This window comes from Strigops habroptila, chromosome Z (assembly GCF_004027225.2).
Source record: "Strigops habroptila isolate Jane chromosome Z, bStrHab1.2.pri, whole genome shotgun sequence".
Classification (NCBI taxonomy): domain Eukaryota; kingdom Metazoa; phylum Chordata; class Aves; order Psittaciformes; family Psittacidae; genus Strigops; species Strigops habroptila.
This window is the reverse complement of record NC_044302.2, coordinates 17,400,915-17,419,904: the sequence shown is the minus strand read 5'-3', so window position 1 is coordinate 17,419,904 and position 18,990 is coordinate 17,400,915. Positions and strand designations below refer to the sequence as shown.

The following is an 18,990-nucleotide window of genomic DNA, read 5'->3' as shown; positions in this document are numbered from 1 at the left end:
TTTTACCATAGGTATGCCAACAAAAAGCACCAGGCAAGTGTGTTTTGTTCCGCAAGAAATTAATGATCAATTGAATACTATTTTCGTAACAGAAAACTAGAGCAATGATCTGTCCTAATTTAAAAAACAAAAATGTTTTTAGTTTTTAAACAAGGAAAGTGTGCACAAACAAAACACAGAAGGTATTAAAAGGCTGAGCTAAAAAAAAAAAAAATATCTGGGATTTGCCCAGCTTCATGATCAAAGTTTGGTAATGACAAATACGTTCCTGGGGTTTGAAGTCTCAGTAATCAAGGAACGCAGCATTTGGATTAAATGTGGACTCAGGAAGGGAAAATAAAAAGGGTTAAAAAACTCCAACACATTCAAGATGCTAGAGAGCAAAGAGGGTTCAAGTTAATTTGTGGAAATAGAAGCAGATTAAATATCTAGAAATAGTTTAATGAGCCGCTATATACATGTGGAAGTGTTTCCATTAAATACTTATCTTTAACCACAAGCCAAACTCTGCAATGTGTGCACCCTACTTCTGGTTGGTTAAGAAAATAATTTTTTGATGCTTCTTGAACTATAATTTGCTGGGTGTAGGGAGTAGTAAAAGATTCCAAGTTCATCTTCATGCTGTTTTAAAAGCCTAACCTTCAAGCAAGAGCTTGATCTATGGGAAACAGCTGCAGAAAAATAAATCTCCCTTTGAAAAAGTCCAGAATGTATTTTTGTTAAGTATGTTTTGAAGTCACAGTAGGAAAATTAGTGAAAATTGTAAATCTGCTTGCAAATCTGGTCATGTCTAACTCCAAGATTAGGGGAAAGATTCCAATTTAATAGTGAGACCATGACAACCCTAGTTAAGTATGCTCTAGGACAGAGCAGATGGGGCCCTTTGCTCACCTCCACGCATTTTGGATTTATTGCATGCACCCAACACGTTTCATATTAGACACCCCTTGACTGTGTACTTGAGACAGCAGGGTTCAGTATGAACTTCCTCCCCAGACCAATATATTATTCTAAATTGAGCTAAAGTGTTTCCGTTTCATGAGTGATATAAAGTTCAGATTTGAGTTTTTAGGCGGCAGATTTGCAGTCATTCACCAGATTTTTTTTTTTCCTTCGTATCAGGAAAAGTAAGCCTTAAAAAAAAACCCATAAAAATCTGTCTTACTGAAAGTTTTTCAATTTTCAATTTTGTTTGGTCCTGGTTAGACAAAATACATTTATATTATTGTAATAACGTACTTGAAGAATGGATTTGATCACCTTGCATTTAGTAATAACATATATTTAAATTATGGCTTATGATTTCATCTGAAGAAGACTGCTGAGAATACAGGTGTAAGTTTACATTTTAAGACTGCATTTTACTAAATTTCTACCCAGAATAACAAAAAGTGTTTTATAGAGGCAATGAAGAGAGGAACATAAACATTACTAAATGTCTACTAGAAATGCTAAAACCCACCCCCAATCTCTTTGTTACTTTGATATACCCATTGACCAGGATTTACAAGTTACTGTAATTGCATGTTACTATTAGAAATATTAAGTTACCACATTTTCTTATCTAATATTTGTATGTACAATATCAGGAGAAAGTTGGGTTATGCCAGGTACAGGAACTGGTAAGACCTGACTCTTTAATCATAAGCAACATAATGCATTAGACATTTCAGTATTTTACAACAGTAGAAAGTAGGAATTACATTACATCAACTGGAAGATTAGACCAACAGAGTTGCTAAATTCTTCGCTGAGTTGGCTTAACCAGAAGTACAGAACCAATCTTACCAGTCCTACAACTCAGTCCCTGTACTTCAACATCTACTATTAGCTGCAGTACTCTTAATGTTATATTTTCTAGATGCCTTGCACACTGCTAACAACAGCTTTTAAGATAATGCCAGCAAGAAGACTTAAGTGAGGTTCTAGAACATATGATGTCTAAATGCACAAAATAATGAATCTGAAATGGGTTTCTTTATTGTCACGTTACTTTTTAAATAGTTTTCATATTTTATCTTTTAGATGGCATCCTTGAGATGCCTACTCTTAAAAGTCATTAAAAAAAAAAAAAATCTGGACAGTAAAAAACCACTAAAACTGTTTATATCCACTTATATTGTCTTTCACTTCAAGTGAATATGACAAAGGCAGTTCTGCTGTAGATAGAAACTTAATAAAAGAGACAGTTTGAGAATACTTTTTCAGACTGTATAAAATATTTTTTTTTATAAGTAATTGAGGAAAAAAAAACCAGCAAAGGCTATGGAAACGCAGAAGAGATTATCATCTTCAAAAGAATGTTTAGTATATCCTTTGTTTTCATCTAAACATGATCATGATGTTACGTGTTAATAAACTAACTTTCTGACCTATCCTTCATATGGCAACCCTGATACTATTTTAGTTACTGTATATAAATTCCATTGGGGAATAAAAAAATGTCCTTATAATTTGGTAATTCAACCAACTACAGTATCTTGCGATAAAAATACTGAAGCTGGATCCCTTCTTTTATTAATCACCTTCTCAATATGTTGCCAGAAAACTGTGTATGCACAAAGTTTCCAGTCACTTCACGCCTAAACTGCTCTTGCACAAAAATGGATTAATGGTTTCCTTTCTAGGAACATTTAGCTGCCACTTAAACTTCACTTTTATATAATATCTCTGTTTCCCTCCATGTGCTACTTAATAGCCTCACAAATACAGAAGAGAGGCACATCTACACCACTCTGCCAAAGGATCTCGCATCTTAACACTTGATCTGGTCATATCTGAACATACTTTATAGCACAGACAGTCTAGTTCTTTTACACAACACACTTCATTGATGACAGTGCACAGGATCTGATGAGGTAACTAAGAACAAAGAATGCTATATGTTTTTTAAGACTGCCCATAGATTTATTGCTTGCAAGTAAGTAAACTGTTTTCATAGTTGTTCGAAGATGAAAGTGAAAGGTAAAAATGAGAAGACTGTTGAGCCCAATAAATTGGCAGTGTGATAGGTCATTCTAGGGACATTCCAAGGAGTATTCCTTCCAAGTCACAAAACAAAAAGGGAACAGTGCAAGTGCTCTCACTCTTCTGAGATGATGTCTGTTGAGCCAAGTCACTAAACAGGCAAACAGAACATTGTCAGAAGCATTGCTAATGTTTTGAGTTGTGTGATTTGTAACTAAGTTTGTTTAAACAAAGATGATATTCAAGTGAAACACAAGCCAAAAGAGAAAGGAACAGATTCTGTGTCAAGAGTTGGTTTTGCTTCAGTTCTTGCTTCTATTCTTTCAATGGGAAAAGCTCAGTGTGTGAGCTCAGCTGCTCAAGTATATGAACTCAATTTACTTTTCTTTTTTTAACCCTCTATGCTTGAGACATTGAGATTCACTTAGGAGTATGACAGCTCTGTTCATTAGGAACTTGGTATAATCCCCCTGTTAGAAAATAGTATGTTTGAATATACACATGGAAATGTCTAGCAGAAGGAGAGAAGTGTCATGTCTAAAATCCACAGATTGGCATAATGGTTGAAACTTCAAGAACCACAGTAACCAGAAAACTTTAAGACTGCTATATTCACAGCTTCCATAATACACAGACACACTATAAGCCAACTCAAGAACAAGATTTTTTTTTTTTGTTGAACGTAACAGACACAAATGCTCCCAGTTACTCATGAAAATGGCATTAAGAATAAAAAAGGAATTGGCATCTACAAATAGCAGGATGGAACAGATACAGCTCAACTTCTCACAAGATCTAAGGAAATTCCACTTATGGCTGAAGCTTGACATGGACTAGCAATTCTGACTGCACAAAGAACAGAAAAGGCTCAGAAAGAATATCTCCCTTTCTTAGCTGTGAAGTGAAAGAAACATTAGGAAAAAAACATTTCCCCCAAATACACTGGAAGTGGGCAGGGTAGGAGGAATTTATTATACACTCTAGCCGGTTCTCATGTCTTTCTAAATAAGAGAAGTCCTAACTGAAAGGAAGATATGATAATTTATATTAAAATAAGTGTCATTTTCTCTATTTTCAACATAGTTCACCTCCTTAGCCCTTGAGAATTACCAAGCATTAAGTAGCAGTCTCCTTGGTGAAGTGGCATTGCTAATCCAGGTGTCTCTATGTCCCATGCTACCTTCAAGCCTATGTGCCAAACAGCTAGGTCTCTTCCGTTCAGTGTTTGTTCATCACCTTCTGCCACAGCTGAACCTTTAACGAGAGAGAGAGAAAAACAACCGCAATGCCAAGTTGAGAACCATAATATATAAAATCTGGTCTAATACAAAGATATCCCACACTGCTACAATCTTAAGAGGCTTAAACTTTCTATAATCTACATGTGGTACAATCACAACCTCCAAATTCAAAAGTATATAATAGATTAAAAAAAAAGCCATGTGAGATCAAGATTTTTTTGCAACCAACTTTATTAAGATGAAAACTTCATGTTAACTACAAAGTAAAGGCAAATCGAGGCAAAGTTTGTAATGGACTCAAGGTTTTCTTAAGTTCTCAAGTACATGTAATAGCAGGTGTGGTTAATTTTTTTTTTTTAACATTACTAAAACTGTAAGCATAGAAGAAAAAAACGAAAAAATGCAGATTAAAAAAAAAGTTAAAAAAAAAAAAGATCATTTCTGAAGAAATTTCAAGTCATAAACTGCCAAGCATTTTATGAACAATTTCACTTGTTTACACACTTGCAATTTCACCAAATCATAAACTGAGGCACAAATACAATCCAGAACAACAAAGCTGAGTGAATCTTGGAATCATGTCTGTCATTCATCTCTCAAAATTATTAGTCAAACATGCTAGATAACACGTACAAGAGCCAGTAAAGCTCCAGTACATTTGTCACAACATTTTTCTTATCATTAAGCAACATGAATGTGTTGAGCTTGGGGAAAAAATAATCCACTGCACAGAAACAGTATTTAGAGCTTAATCCCTCAGAACTATTTTCATAAGCTTACTTCACTGCAGTATAAATTGAAAGATACAGTCAGCATTTATAACAAGGTATTTGGGAGCTATGGTATAACAGTTTTATGGGTAAAGTAACAGAGCATTTTGACAGAGGGAGGATGAAGTTTTAATAAGCAGATGGCACAGAACGGCAGTGAGCAGCTAAAAATCATCAGCTATGCAGCATGCCTAATTGTTGCGTCTATGTTAGTAACTGTGTGTGTCCATTTCACTGTCCATTTCAAATGTGCTTTCATGCAATAATTTTTAAAACTTTTGTCTTCATTTAATTCTAGAATAAAAATACTGAAGATTCATATCTCTTATAACATGCAGACATAAAAAGAGACCTTGAGCTCACACTTTTAAAACATTCAAGTCATTCATCTCACATGGTTACTGCAATGTCTTTTTAGTTGGGAGTAGCCTTTAACAATTAATAAATTGTCTTAATTTTCTACGTCAATTAAGTATTGCCTAAATTCAGAAAGCAGAGAGCCAAAACCTTTCAAAAAGCTAATCTGAAGTTCTTACTTAAAACTCTTACTGTAAATTCAGGCCCCATATTCCCTTCCTTCACTGCTGCAGTTCTCTAGCTAAAGCCTTGGCTCAGGAGCACCTCTAGGCCTTTCTATCAAGGAGCACACAAATGAGAAAACAAGAGCTAGCAAATACTCAGAAAAATCAATACTAAAGTCTTCAAGGGGCTTTCATATTTTCTGCCCTGTTCAGATAAATCGTAACTTAATTTAAGAAAAATGTTTTCTGAAAACTGCAAATAGGATGTCTTTCAAGGCATTTTTAATGCTATACATCATGGATATTATAAAAAGAGGTAACCTTTCTGGGTTAGCGCTCTCTGTTATGCTGCTTTCCCATTCACTTTGGCAGCAGCACTGTTCACAATATGGCACCAATAAAATATAGAACTACAATCAGAGACAGCAATTTCAATCAAAGTTTCCTGGGGTCTCCTCATAAATCCAGCACCTTTGGAATGTGCTCGTTAAAATGACTTATTTTTTGCAGTTTGATAAATTTTTTATTGCTTAAGTACAGAGTTCAAATGTAGCTCACAGTCTCCTTTTCTCTGCATTCTCAATTATTGCACCTTATAATTATCAGCAGCAATTGAAACTGATTGCTCCTACCATGTTATTTTGGTAACAAATGGAAGCAAGCTGCTACTAGCTTTTATATGCAAAATGTTCTGAAAGTGGTAGCAATAGGAGAAAAAAAAGAAAGACATCTTAACATTTGTGGTATATCTCTAGGTAGCACTGACAAACTTTTACATAAAAAGAAATTGTTACTAAATTCTCCGTGTCACACCTCAAGCATGACTGAATGCTGTCTATTGACTGACATAATTACAGTTCTCATGTAACTGAAAACATTTGGATGCACCTAAATCTTCGGTATTTAAGAGTAAATCATGTGGATCTTGCACATACACACCACCTTAAGAGCATGTATTTACTTTGGAGTAGACCATACAGAAAAGGTCAAAAGCAGCAGTATTTAATGAAAATAAAACTATCTACAAATGTGAATTCTGATCATTAAGGATTTACAGAATGTGGTGCTTGCATCCCAAATGGAATGGTACAACCAGGTAAGAAGGTTACTACATCATAACAACAATACCTCATCAAACCTGTAATTAAGGTAGAACCATGAAAGAGAGAATAAACCTGCAGAAAATTGGCCACAACATTTTACTGCTAACTAGACAGATCAAATTTCAGATGTTCCAGCTCTAAGACCTGATCTTATCAGGTTTGGGTCATGGTTAGGTTCAGAACAATGTGAATTTTTTTTTCCTGGATCTAGTTTGGTTATTGTTCCACAGCACAGAAAGTAAAAGTAGCTTTGAAATGTTTCTTTGCTATGCAACACCAAAGTCTTCAAGAAGTTTTTGAAACTCTGGAACCTCAATGTTCTCTACTCAAGTCAAACTGTAATGCCAAACTGTATCCTAAATGTAATCTTAAATCAAACATGATTTCTTAAGATGACAGAATCATTGCCAACACACTGCTAAAAACAAGGACTGTAAACTTCTACTTCGTCATTAAACCCAACTGACCATTGTTACATAGAAAAAAGAATTTTTTTCCTACAGATCGATTTTTTTCAGAATTTAGAATTTGGGCACGTATTCAGCGATTGCTGAAATACATGAATATATACATTATTACTGCCTTCCATAGCAATTTATGTATGTTATACGCAAGAGGTGGAAAAAAGCAAAGTATGGTTTGCATTTCAACAGCTGAAAGAATGAGTATCTACCCAGAGTTTTTTCTTCTGCCTTATTACTAAATCCATAGATTAACAGGCTGATTAAACTGTACTATCATTAACTTTTGCTTGCCACTGACATTCACAACAAAAATTTGCCAACATTGTTCGTATCAATTCATATTTGGAATACTGTGCCCAAATACATCAAGAACAGAAACACAAAAGTAAGAACAACGGATATTCCGTCATCCCTTCACACCTGAAGGAAAGGCTTTATTCGATCATACCAGTGAGAGATGGTTAAAAAAACCCACAACCCACAACAGATAATTCGAATGATAATTTTCTTTTAGCAAACAGAGATTTAAGTTGATTATTACAAAAGTAACTGGTTCATTAAAAATTCATGATTCTCTGAGAATAATTCCAACTAGCCAGAACCTACAAGTTACAGATGTGACCATTTCACTCATATATTAATTTCTTAAGAAATAATATATATTTTTCTATATACCACTTGCATTCTTTTATCAAGAAATACTTATACTACATTACTGACATTAAACACCATTTACTTTAATAGTTCTTATCCGATATAAACACCTACTCCATGACTTTTATCCATTAAATAGTACATAAAGAGAATTAGTGGTCAACTACAAATTTAGATTGACTTCAATTCTGAACAACTTCTGTAGTTTCAGGATTTTTTTTTAACATACTGAGAAAGCATACAATCTCAATTATTTTTATTCACATTTACAGCAGAACTTAAATACCTGCCATGAGGTTTAGTGCTAGGATATTGCTTCTAACATCAGTGTGAAAAAATACAACCAGCATTTTATAATACTAACAAGCATAAAAGCTCCTCCAAGATCAGTCATTACTGTAACAAAATTGGTCAAACCTTTCAACATTACCTTGTCAGTTAACAGAGCCAGTTGGTTAGTACTTCAAGGGATTCATACAGCAAGCAGGCCTTAAAGAAAGAAGACAAACTACTACAAAGCGTCTAAAAAAAAGTACTTCTCTAACCCCAAACATAGTTTGTGGGAAATCCAGGTAAGAGAAAGATGGACACTTCCTGTGACTACATTATTTTCCATCTTCTTTAAGTCGGTAACTGAAACAAGTCTCTACTTTGAAGAACAGCTTTAGAACCAACTATTGCTCTGCTAAGTAATAAAATCGCCTACAAAATTTACAAAGACCTGGAGGAAAATTGTTTATTAGGAAATTTTCACTGATTAAATCCAATTTTTGAGAATGCCCTTATTCCACCAGTATTTGGATTGCAATTTGCTTTTTATAAATACAGCAGGAAATAAAAATGGGTTATTAGCTTACTGTATTAAAAGCCTGAACAAGTTTTTACCTTTATGCTCTCATATGATAGGATATTTGTGATCTAATTAATCATTAAAAATCCTAAATTGGTCAAAATTTGGAATTCCTGTTCCACAGTAAATTCTGAAAAGTGAATTAATTCTGAAGTGTTAATAGCAGTCTGACTGAACACACATTCTGCAATGTATCAGTTCTGCATATGCACCATGACTACCACTCACGTACCTTCATTCAGTACATACCTAAAAAGGAAATTTCCCCAGTTTTTTGTGGGCGTATTCTTATCATTGACAATCTACTTTGAACCTACTGTAATGTAATGCATTTTATTTTAATGTAAATAAAAGCAAACACTAGTCAGATGAGCATTAAGCAAAACATGTATCTGATTTTGTTGTTAGAAAAAGTACCTCATCTGAAGTTGCTTTTAAACACTGTGTGACTGGAAACAAGAAAATAAACAGTGATACTAATGAAAGTATCAGTTGCTGTTCCAATAGCTTCATGTTGGCTCTCAAATTTCTTTTCTGGCATATTAAAAACTGCCTCTACTCCAATTAATACTAATCAAAGTTTCAAACATTATATTTTAATTATGGCATCAGACTGAACAAGCAAACAAGTAAATACAGTTGTTTCAATTACAGTAGTATCTGTTTTAATACTGTTTAATAACATAAGTAGGTACCAAACAAATAATGACATAAAAATGCAAATTAAAGTTGTGCATCTCTACACAGTCTGATAAACAGCTGCCATGGTGCAGTAAGACTGCTCGACTCCAAGGGCTCCTGCTCTTCAAATTCTGAAACCCTAGGGATTGTGTTTGTGACAGGATAGCTCAGTACTGCCCGTGAAGCTTGGGAAACCCCAGCCGCCCCATGCTCAGGGTCTGCCAAAAATCCTGTGTTTGGAGCACCACAGACACCAGTGACAGTTTGAGGAAGAGAGAGCTGACCAAAAAAAATGTGCAAGACCTAGCAGAAAAGAGAATCAAGCTAGTTTTAAGAAAAATCAACATGTTTAACTTATGATTAAATTTCCCACAGAATCAATGTCTTCTCGGAGAAAATTACTGATGCATCTAACTGACATATTCTAAGGAAAAACTGTTCAATGAAAAAGATTTCTGACCACCTCTACTCTTTTTATTATAATGATTCTGTGATAGTCTTTATACACTACAGTGATAATTCAACACTAACGCAATACTAAACAAATTAATGAAGTACTAATAAAAGACACTGGTGTAAAAAGGAAACGTATTTATGGAAAACGAGGAGTCAAGATAGGATTCTATAACAATTTAAAAATCATCTTCAAAAAGATGTGGAGCTTCTTCATGTTTCACAGTTAGAGAGAGCTTAATAAGAGATACAGTAAATACTGACAGTCTCTGTGAAGTGCAGAAACCACCAACACATTGAAGTGATATGGAACTGGAAGGAAGAATCTTATAAGCACTGAAAGTTTATAACCACCAGCATTTGAAAGCTATAAACAGGAAATCAGAATAGTAAAAAGACAATTATTTCTTTCTCTCAAAATCAAGTAGACTTATTACTCCTCTTCAATGCGCTGGGTAGAAAGCTTCAACACACGCAAGTATTTACTGTCACTAATTACAATGCTATACTCAAACTACAAACAAGTTCCATTTCCTCCCATTCATGAGTAAGTAGGCCAACTATAAATATGGCTTCAAGTTAGAGATTTACAATGGTAACTACAACCTGAACACAGACAGATGTGAGTGAACTGTTTCACCATAAAGGTAAACTTCAGGACATGTCCTCATGATGCTCAGGAGCCATGCCAAGCACCTTAAACTCCCTCTAAAGTCCATGAAACCAACTTGAGCCATGCTCCAGAGCTTGAAAGTGGAATTTAATCTTGTTCAGATTTAGATCTGATTTCATTTTCTTCCCCCAAAAGTGTCTTTTACACTATCTCCAACTGCACTGAGGTTTTAATGTCACCACCTGCTGCCAAGAGATTCCTCACAAATTTCAATTTGATCAAAAACTTTTGGAATAATTGCAAAAATACCTCTTTTTTTAATGTAAATGATAGCATGATCAATTTATTCCCTGGAAAGCTGTTAGCTTTTTTTTTTTAAGTTTTCATGTCTGTTTTTAAATCCTTTGGGATTTAACAATATTATAAACTTTTAAGTGTATTTATGAAAAAATCTTGTATGTGGCAAAAACATTAATTACATACAGATATCTAAATAATTTTTGGCCTAAATATACCAAATACTTTTTCTACCCTCATCAATCAAATCTTGCATAGAATTTGCAGTGGGTTTAAAATAGCGTAATTTTTACCTACCTTGCTAAACTTGAAGAAACCAAGTCAAGTGGTGAGTTATGAATAAACATTGTAGCTTTTTTGTTAATTTATAGCTCTCTAAACTTAAAAGGGACCCTTTTTTTCCCCGCCATGATCAAGTTCTATATTACAAAGTTTTTAAGCATATTACAATAAGCCCCTACACAATTATTACTTCATGTTTATGTTTCTTAAAATGTTACTAAAAATATTTATCTACAGTACTACTGAAAAAAAAAACCCCAACATTTACTGAACATAGAACATCAATGTCCTTGGCAAATAGAACAGAAAAAAGTTCATGAACAAAGTGACACTTCTATGGGTCAGGGAACCTCTTCTATTCAGCTTGCTAAGCCAGCCGATGCTTTATGTCCCGGAAAATTTAAATATGATGATTTCAGCCGAACGTTGATTTTCAAAACTAGTAACAAAACTAACAAGAGAACATGCATGAAAGCGTAAGTTATTATTTTCACCTCATGGTCTTTAGCCAAAACCTACCAAAGTCTGTGTGAATTCTTCCCATGGTTTGAGGCAAACATCAAAGTATTTTTTGAATGACCAAAAATCAGTTGGGAATTATGAAATGTAACAGAGCATTTGCAAATTCAAATCAAGTGTCTAAATGCTAATCTTATGTTTGCAAAACTGGAAGCCATTAAAAAAAATAAAGTCTTTGTTCAAACACAGTTAGGAAAAAATCCTCATGTCTGTTCTTAAATAAAGATAAAAATGGGAAAGGTACTTTAAACCAAAAATGAAATATTTAAGGACTCTTCAAGTACATTTCCTCCCCTCCCCCCAATACTGCATTCAAATGTTGGATTTTTTTTTTTAAATAACTAAGAATCTGCAAAGCCTGTCAGACAATAGGGATTTTAATGGAAAACTTCTACCGTTCCCAACTACAAAATGTTGGCAACTCCTCCGCAAAACATGTATTAGCACTACAGCGTGCCCAGACAAAATGTATACACTTCCAAGTAAATACAGTAATACTTTTACACAAAACCCACCTAAAATTATCTTCCCAAAGAAAGAAGAGCAGTAAAATCAGCATAAAGAGAAGCAAGTCTGCATATGATAAACAAGAAAGTTGGTGATCTCAATTACAATGAAACATTTTGCAGGATAAAAAATATGCACATGCGTTAACCCGAAATAGGTATTTCCTGGCTCTTAGTCAGGAAATTAATCATACCAATCTTTAAATCTACTTAGAGAACACCTGATATGCCAGCTGCAGTAAACACAGGTATATGTTGTAGAGGTTTTAGTAAAAATAAAGATAAGGCTTAAGTACAAGAAGTACCACAATGTATGCAGAAGCACTTGACAAATCTAGACTAGCACACAGGTGTGCTTATGGACGTACACAAAAGGAAACATAAAAGAGCTTCAGGAATTTGGGATATTTATATCCCTGGTTAAGTCCCATCTCCCATCACTCACCTTCACAGCTGTAACTGTACACCGCAACTGTTGACCTTTCAACCAGATTCTCGTCATGATGCCAGCTCACTGCCATGTCTCCCATTCCAAAATAAGGTTCTTGTTTCAAGTACAGCATTTGTAGTGGATCCATATAATTTAATAAAGTCACATTATAAGACGTTCTGTCCTTTAGACTTATGTAGTCATCCGCTGGTACACAACAACTGCTTTGATCTTTTGAAAGAGACCCTTTCTCTGTAAACGAAGTAGCAAAATTTTGCTCCCTATCTATTACAGTAGTATCGTTAATTTCTTTGGTCTCAACCAAATTTTGTCCTTGCAACGCCTTGACTGCTTCAATATGCAAGTAGTCATTAAGTCTGATTAATGCTTTACAAGCATCATGTATTTGAGGACTGCAGTATTTTATATCATAACCCTCAGTAGGCCAAGGAACTGTAAATAATCTTGTGTTCAAGTACTTGTATGTGCATCCTGGGTTTCCAATTAATATACGAGACATGGGGGTAACAAAATCTTTTCCTTTGATCCTTACAAGATCTTGAAAGAAACAATCATGTTCTTGCAAGGTCAGAAAGCCTTCTTGTACCATTTGATGGAGCTCTTCAGGTACCGTGTCAGATTTTCTGAAAATCAGCTTGGAATATTTGGACTTCCACTAAAGGAGGGGAAAAAAGAAAAAAAATTAAGAACACACACACACAAAAAAAAAAACCCCAACACCCAACATCAACAAAACCAGCAAAAGAATTATTCTTTTTACAGGAACCAAAGTATTTCATATATTCAAGAATAGCCATGGCTCAGTTGACAAGTTAACAAACATGAGTCTAGATTATGGTGAAGAAATACATATTTGTTACTTTATTTTCATATCCCAGTGTATTGTGCAAACTATAGATATGTACAACTGGCCTGTAACCAGAGAGTATCACCAGGGCAAATCTCTAAATTAATAAATAAATACATATGAGGATTCTGGCAGAATCCCCTTATGAATTTGTAGATAAATACCTTGAAGTATATAAACAAAAGAATACCAAGCAGTAAAAAAGACCATACTGTCTCATTCTCGTGCAGAATTCTCTCATTCTGATATGTAGAATTCTAGAGGGCTACGCAATAAACTCTCATAATTAGTTTTATACAACAACATTTTTCAAGGCAAAAATAACAAAATGTAAGTTTTCAAAAAAGCCAACATTCTGCTGTGGTGCACCTCTATCTTCAAAGTAGTGCTTGACTTACTGGTCCTACTTCCACATTCCTCAATGCATGCCAAATCATTTTACACAAAAGTTCCCCTTTTAGATAAAAGAAGATTACCAAAATTATTTTCTTTCCCATCTCCCCACTTGCAATATCCTTTTTCCTCATATCCTCTCCTGACCACACCAGCTCTGGCATTAGCTGGTGTTCAACATCCAGCAGTGTGAGCAGGGAACAACTCCCAGCAAGGTATAACACTGCTAATCAGCAGTATCTTGCTTTGCATGCAAAATACTGCTTCCCACTCCAGGAAGGCTTGGATAATTTTATTTTGTTAATCTGGTTTTCTAAGGAAGTGAGTATCACATAATCACACCTTTCATTGGCTGCCTGTAAATCTGCGTTAGCTACTGTTGAGACTGTTTGGCAAACTGGATAAAGGCTAGAGAATAAGTTCTTAAATAGAGTAAGTTACCATGTATTTCATTAAAATTAATAGACAAATAGAAGAAACTGACATCTGAAGGCATTAGGCAATGGGGCAAAAGCACATGGATGAACAAAGCTGATCTAGCAAAACTTTTACTAATGTAATAGCTTATGTTCAAAGTGCTTTTAAAAAACAAACAAAAAGCCACCAGCATAAAAGCATCACTGTGACCTATGGTCCAAATGTGGGCTCCTTCTGGTACAACTCAAACCCACTTTACTAGTATTATCTACTTCCAAGTCAAATTTGAACCTACTGTTCAGGAAATTAATTTTAAAATCCAGAAAAGGTGCCTTTAAAAAAACACAACCCAGGCAGTCAGTTTGTGCATTTTCTACTGCATGAAAACAGTTAGACTTTGGCATCATAAGATGCTGTTACCCTACAACACTGAAGAGGTGGCTTTATAGGACCATTTGTTTCTACTAAGAAGGGGAACATAACAGGAAGTCTATTTTAAAAATAATGATTCCACATAATAAATCTTAGTTTATCTATAAACCTTGCCACCATTTCTTGTGAATTTTTACAGTGAAGCTATCTCCCTTTCTTTACACATTCTTATGGTTTCCAAAAACTACCTTCCTAGACAGAGGAAAAAAAACTGTAACAGTATCTATGGATAACAATAATTACTGACAATAGTGTTTACATTCATAACTTAAAATAACAAAGCTTGAAAAAAGTCCCATTTATCTGCTTAAAGGTCCCTCTAGAACCCCCAGCACAGAACATTGGATCCTAGCTTTCCTTAAGAAATGAATATAAACTTGATAAACACAATTCCCCTGAGCTTCCAAAAGCCCAAAACGATTCCTTGAAATCCTGAACTGTCCCCTTTGTTTCAATCAGTGTTTTGTATATGCAGCCTTTGAACAGCACAACGAAAAAAATCTTTATGAAGAATAACAACTGAAATCAGTAACTGCAAATACTAAGGATTTACAGCTATCGGCTACAGACATGTACATATAGGTTGATAGGAATCACAAGTATTCTTTCACAATCATACCTAATAATGACAAAACACTTTATGTTGTGAGATACAAAGATTATCAATGCATGATTTGTTTCATTATGCAAACAATATGTGTAAAAGAAAGCGCACTAACAGTTACATAGCAGTATTCCAGTTTTTCTTTAAATAATTCTGTACATTGGACATACTCAGGCAAGACTAACCAATTACCACGTTACATATGTTATTATGGTATATTTTAAAAGTTTTTACTACTGCATATTTTTTAACCATTTAATATATCAAATTTCTGACATGAATTGCACACATGAAATTTCAAACAATTACTACAAATAGGAGGGAAAGAACAATACGATGTAAAGCAACTAAATTACTGAAAACATGCCCTAGAAAGCAAGTGCTACAGGGGTAACAACATTGCATTCCCCTCCTTCCACATTTTGTTGCCAGCCAAGTCAGAGGCATGTTACCTTTGGGTTGTGTTTTAAGATGACATGCTGAAGAACTATTTTAACATTAAGTTTAGGATTCTATCTTAAAAGCAAACAAACAACACACACTCAAAAAACCCCACACCGATACCTCAGAAGAAATCAGGAAGGGGAAAAACATTTCCGACACATCATATGAAAACAGTTTGGTTGTCTTTAAATCTCTGACCAGTCACTGTGCTATGTCCTACATAAGGAAAACATTAAGGGATCAGAAGACAGCATGAACACTGGACACCTTGTTGTTTTGGGGGGATGGGGAAGGGGGAGTAATCATGTACTCTGTGTTGTAACCCTGACAGCAAGTATTAAAGGTCAATTCCCTGCTCACTCTGAAAGAAGCAGGTATCTTACTGGCAACTTTAAAATTAAAAAAAAAAAAAAAGGCACATCTGATGCTCAATTTTTCATATGAAAGTTACACACACTATTTTAAATTTATACATGCTTTCACTTCTAATGGTGGTACTCAATATAGAGAATCACCCTACAGGATGATCCAAGTGACAGAACAGAGTTAGAAATCAGCAACAGGGACCCTTGAGAAACAAACTGCCACTTACATCATGAAATGATAAGTTTGTACTTCAGATTGTCCTGGGTTCAGCTGAACCCAGGACACAGATATACATATATATATATATACACATATATATATATTTACAGGGGAAGTTTAGGTTACATATAAGGAAGAAGTTCTTTACTGTGACGGTGGTGAGACACTGGAACAGGTTGCCCAAGGAAGCTGTGAATGCTCCACCTCTGGAAGTGTTCAAGGCCAGGCTGGACAGAGCCTTGGGTGACATGGTTTAGTGCGAGGTGTCCCTGCCCATGGCAGGGGGGTTGGAACTAGATGATCTTAAGGTTCTTTCCAACCCTAACTATTCTATGACTCTATGATTCTATATTTGTGAACTGTCTTGTTAACAGACTTTTCCTTGTTTCTAAGTCGCTTTAAACATTACTTTGTTTCAGCCTATGATTTGGGGCCCATTTCTAAAATCCTTCATCATGCAAGGCACATTGAAAGAGGATGTAAGTGAAGTTTTGCTTGTGATGGAACTTCTTTGTTGTGTTCAGACTGTACATTTCCACACCTGACAGCATACTGTAGTTTTTTACTTGCATCCTACCTAACCTTTCTACTGTGTTCAAAGAATATTGTTTTGTCAGAGGTGCATCTTTAAAGGCGTAAGGCACCCCTCTCCTGGAAAGACAGAATATAAAACTAAATTGTATGTGATATCTCATTTTGCCAACTTGTTGTCTTCAAGCTCTCACCCTTCTCTTCCTCTCCATCTGTCCTACATTTAAGCATCATGGAACTTGTAATATGTACAGCTGTGATTTCAGTAACATTTCACAACCACCATAAGAATTTAAGAGGTGCTTGTGATGCTTCCGATTCTCACATAGACTTAAAAATACCTAGCATGCACACAAACACTACACAAAAAAAGGATAACTCTGTATGATGCAAAAAGAATGTATCTAAACTTGATTAAGTCTGGAACAGGTCTGATTTCACTGCTTATCTTGTTCCCATCGTCTTCTATATTTATGAGCTACTGACACTAAGCAAATGAGATGTCATTTGGGCAGCCTTGGCTCCATCTTCTGTTGTCACGCCAGCTCCACGAGGCTGGTTTTACAAAGATAGAAAAATACACTGGGCATAGCAGCTTTTGGCAGCAACAGATAGAAAAGAACAGGAGGGGACGTAACAGAACTAGGAAGGAGAAAACAGTAAGCTACCCGAGTCTCAAGAGGCGGAAAAGCTTCTTCATGAACACTAGATTAAGAATGAAAAGAATATGCCCAGTTGTTGGGATTTGTTTTGTTTATATTACTATCCCTACAGCTGTTAAAGATGTCTATCAAGAGCTTACTTCCACTATGTCCAGCATTGTAAGAACACTGAGAACACCATGCTTTCCCTAAGCATCCTACAACTCAAATGAATGAGAAAGGTGAGGGAAGTACAGAGGCTGCTCAGTATCACAATTGTAATCCCATGGCAAAACTGGAGTTTGACTTCATGATTCGGAATACCCACCAAATAAACCATTAAAAGTGGCAGCGTGTTTTATTTTAATAAAGCATAAGAAACTGTAATTGCTACACGTGTTACCTGGTGCTCAGGTACTAATACTCAGGACAAAATCCTAAAAATAAATTTACAAAGTTTTCATTCTTGAATATCCCAACTCTAGAGGTCTTATTTCACATTACCTGGAAATACATTATCAGCTACGAGGATCCCACTTCCATATCAGATTTCACAGTCTCTCTTTGAAGATTTGTTGTTCAGTCAAATAGCCGTTTTAGTTTAAAACAAGTGCAGTTAAAAGAAATATCTTACCAACTGATGGAAATCAGCATCGACTGGTGTCATATATGGAAGTCTGTTCTTTCCAAGTTCTTCAAGAAGCTTTTTTTTCTGTTTTGGAGGCGTAAAATTGAAACAGAAAGTTAGATTAAAACCCAAGATAAAAACAGCCAAGTATAAAACTAGTTGTATTATAAAGAGACAAACATGTACAATTATTTTTCTCACTACCTTTGATTCTGGAAAATTAAATAAAAGAAAATGCATGCAAAAAATCAGCGGAGCTTTTCCACTTACAAAGCAGTAATTCAGGTTTGGTAGTTACAGAGCACATGAGGTTTTTTCCTCCTAAATTCTTTTTAGAAAATCAGTCCTTATTACACTGATGAAAATCCATCTTAACCTAATGTCCTTCAGAACTATGCTAACTTATACCTACTAATTTCTTATTTCTTTTTTCATTTTATTTTCTACTTCCATTTGTGGAGCTAATGTGTCCAAAGCTCATATTCCATTAAATGGAAATCCCAGTGGACAGGCACAAATCTGTTTTGATGTTGGGAGTACGCTAAGAACCAGCTGACTGTGAAGAGCAGGTCTTCTCTGGACCCCTGTTTTCTTAACTCTCTTCTTGTCTCTGGTTTAGATTGCGTGTATCTCCTCCAATAAAAAACCAATTTCCCCAAACTGCATTTTCCAGGTTTTCATTAGTAACAAAATTTAAATAAAATATTAAATTTAAAATTAATTACAATTATTGTATGCATTATACAATCAATTGTGCTGCTGAAGTGCAAGAGACGCTTGAAATACGCCATCAGATTTTTGGAATCAAACAATTCCAATCCATGACAAGTCTATCCACATTTATGTACCCACAACCTAACTGAACATGACGTAAGTATAAGTACAAATTAACACCACTGTAAAAACTGTTGCAGTGGAAGTATTGGCCTAGAAAATTAATACACCATTTCCTTTATTTCTTCTTTCTTTTAGCTTGCAAGGATGATTCCTTTACAAACTTTGATCATTAACAATATTTACTAATAAAAATACAACTCAAAGATCACAAAAATACATCTGCCATAATGCTTAAATATTTAAGATAACAGGATTTGCA

At 34.9% G+C, this 18,990-nt stretch overlaps 1 protein-coding gene across 7 annotated transcripts in view; it reads right to left on the bottom strand.

Annotated features, from left to right (window-relative positions):
• Window positions 1–18,990, bottom strand: part of FTO (FTO alpha-ketoglutarate dependent dioxygenase) — a 248,238-nt gene that overhangs the window by 185,021 nt on the left and 44,227 nt on the right. For all 7 annotated transcript variants that reach the window (XR_003995162.1, XR_003995163.1, XM_030512880.1 and 4 more), the window contains exons 2-4: window positions 17,901–17,978; window positions 12,367–13,027; window positions 4,078–4,221 (exon numbers count right to left, since the gene is read on the bottom strand). Coding sequence is in view for 5 of the 7 variants with exons in the window: in XM_030512880.1 (XP_030368740.1) it covers window positions 4,078–4,221; window positions 12,367–13,027; window positions 17,901–17,978 (883 nt within the window). In the remaining 2 variants the exon portion in view is untranslated. The remainder of the gene's footprint in view (window positions 1–4,077; window positions 4,222–12,366; window positions 13,028–17,900; window positions 17,979–18,990) is intronic.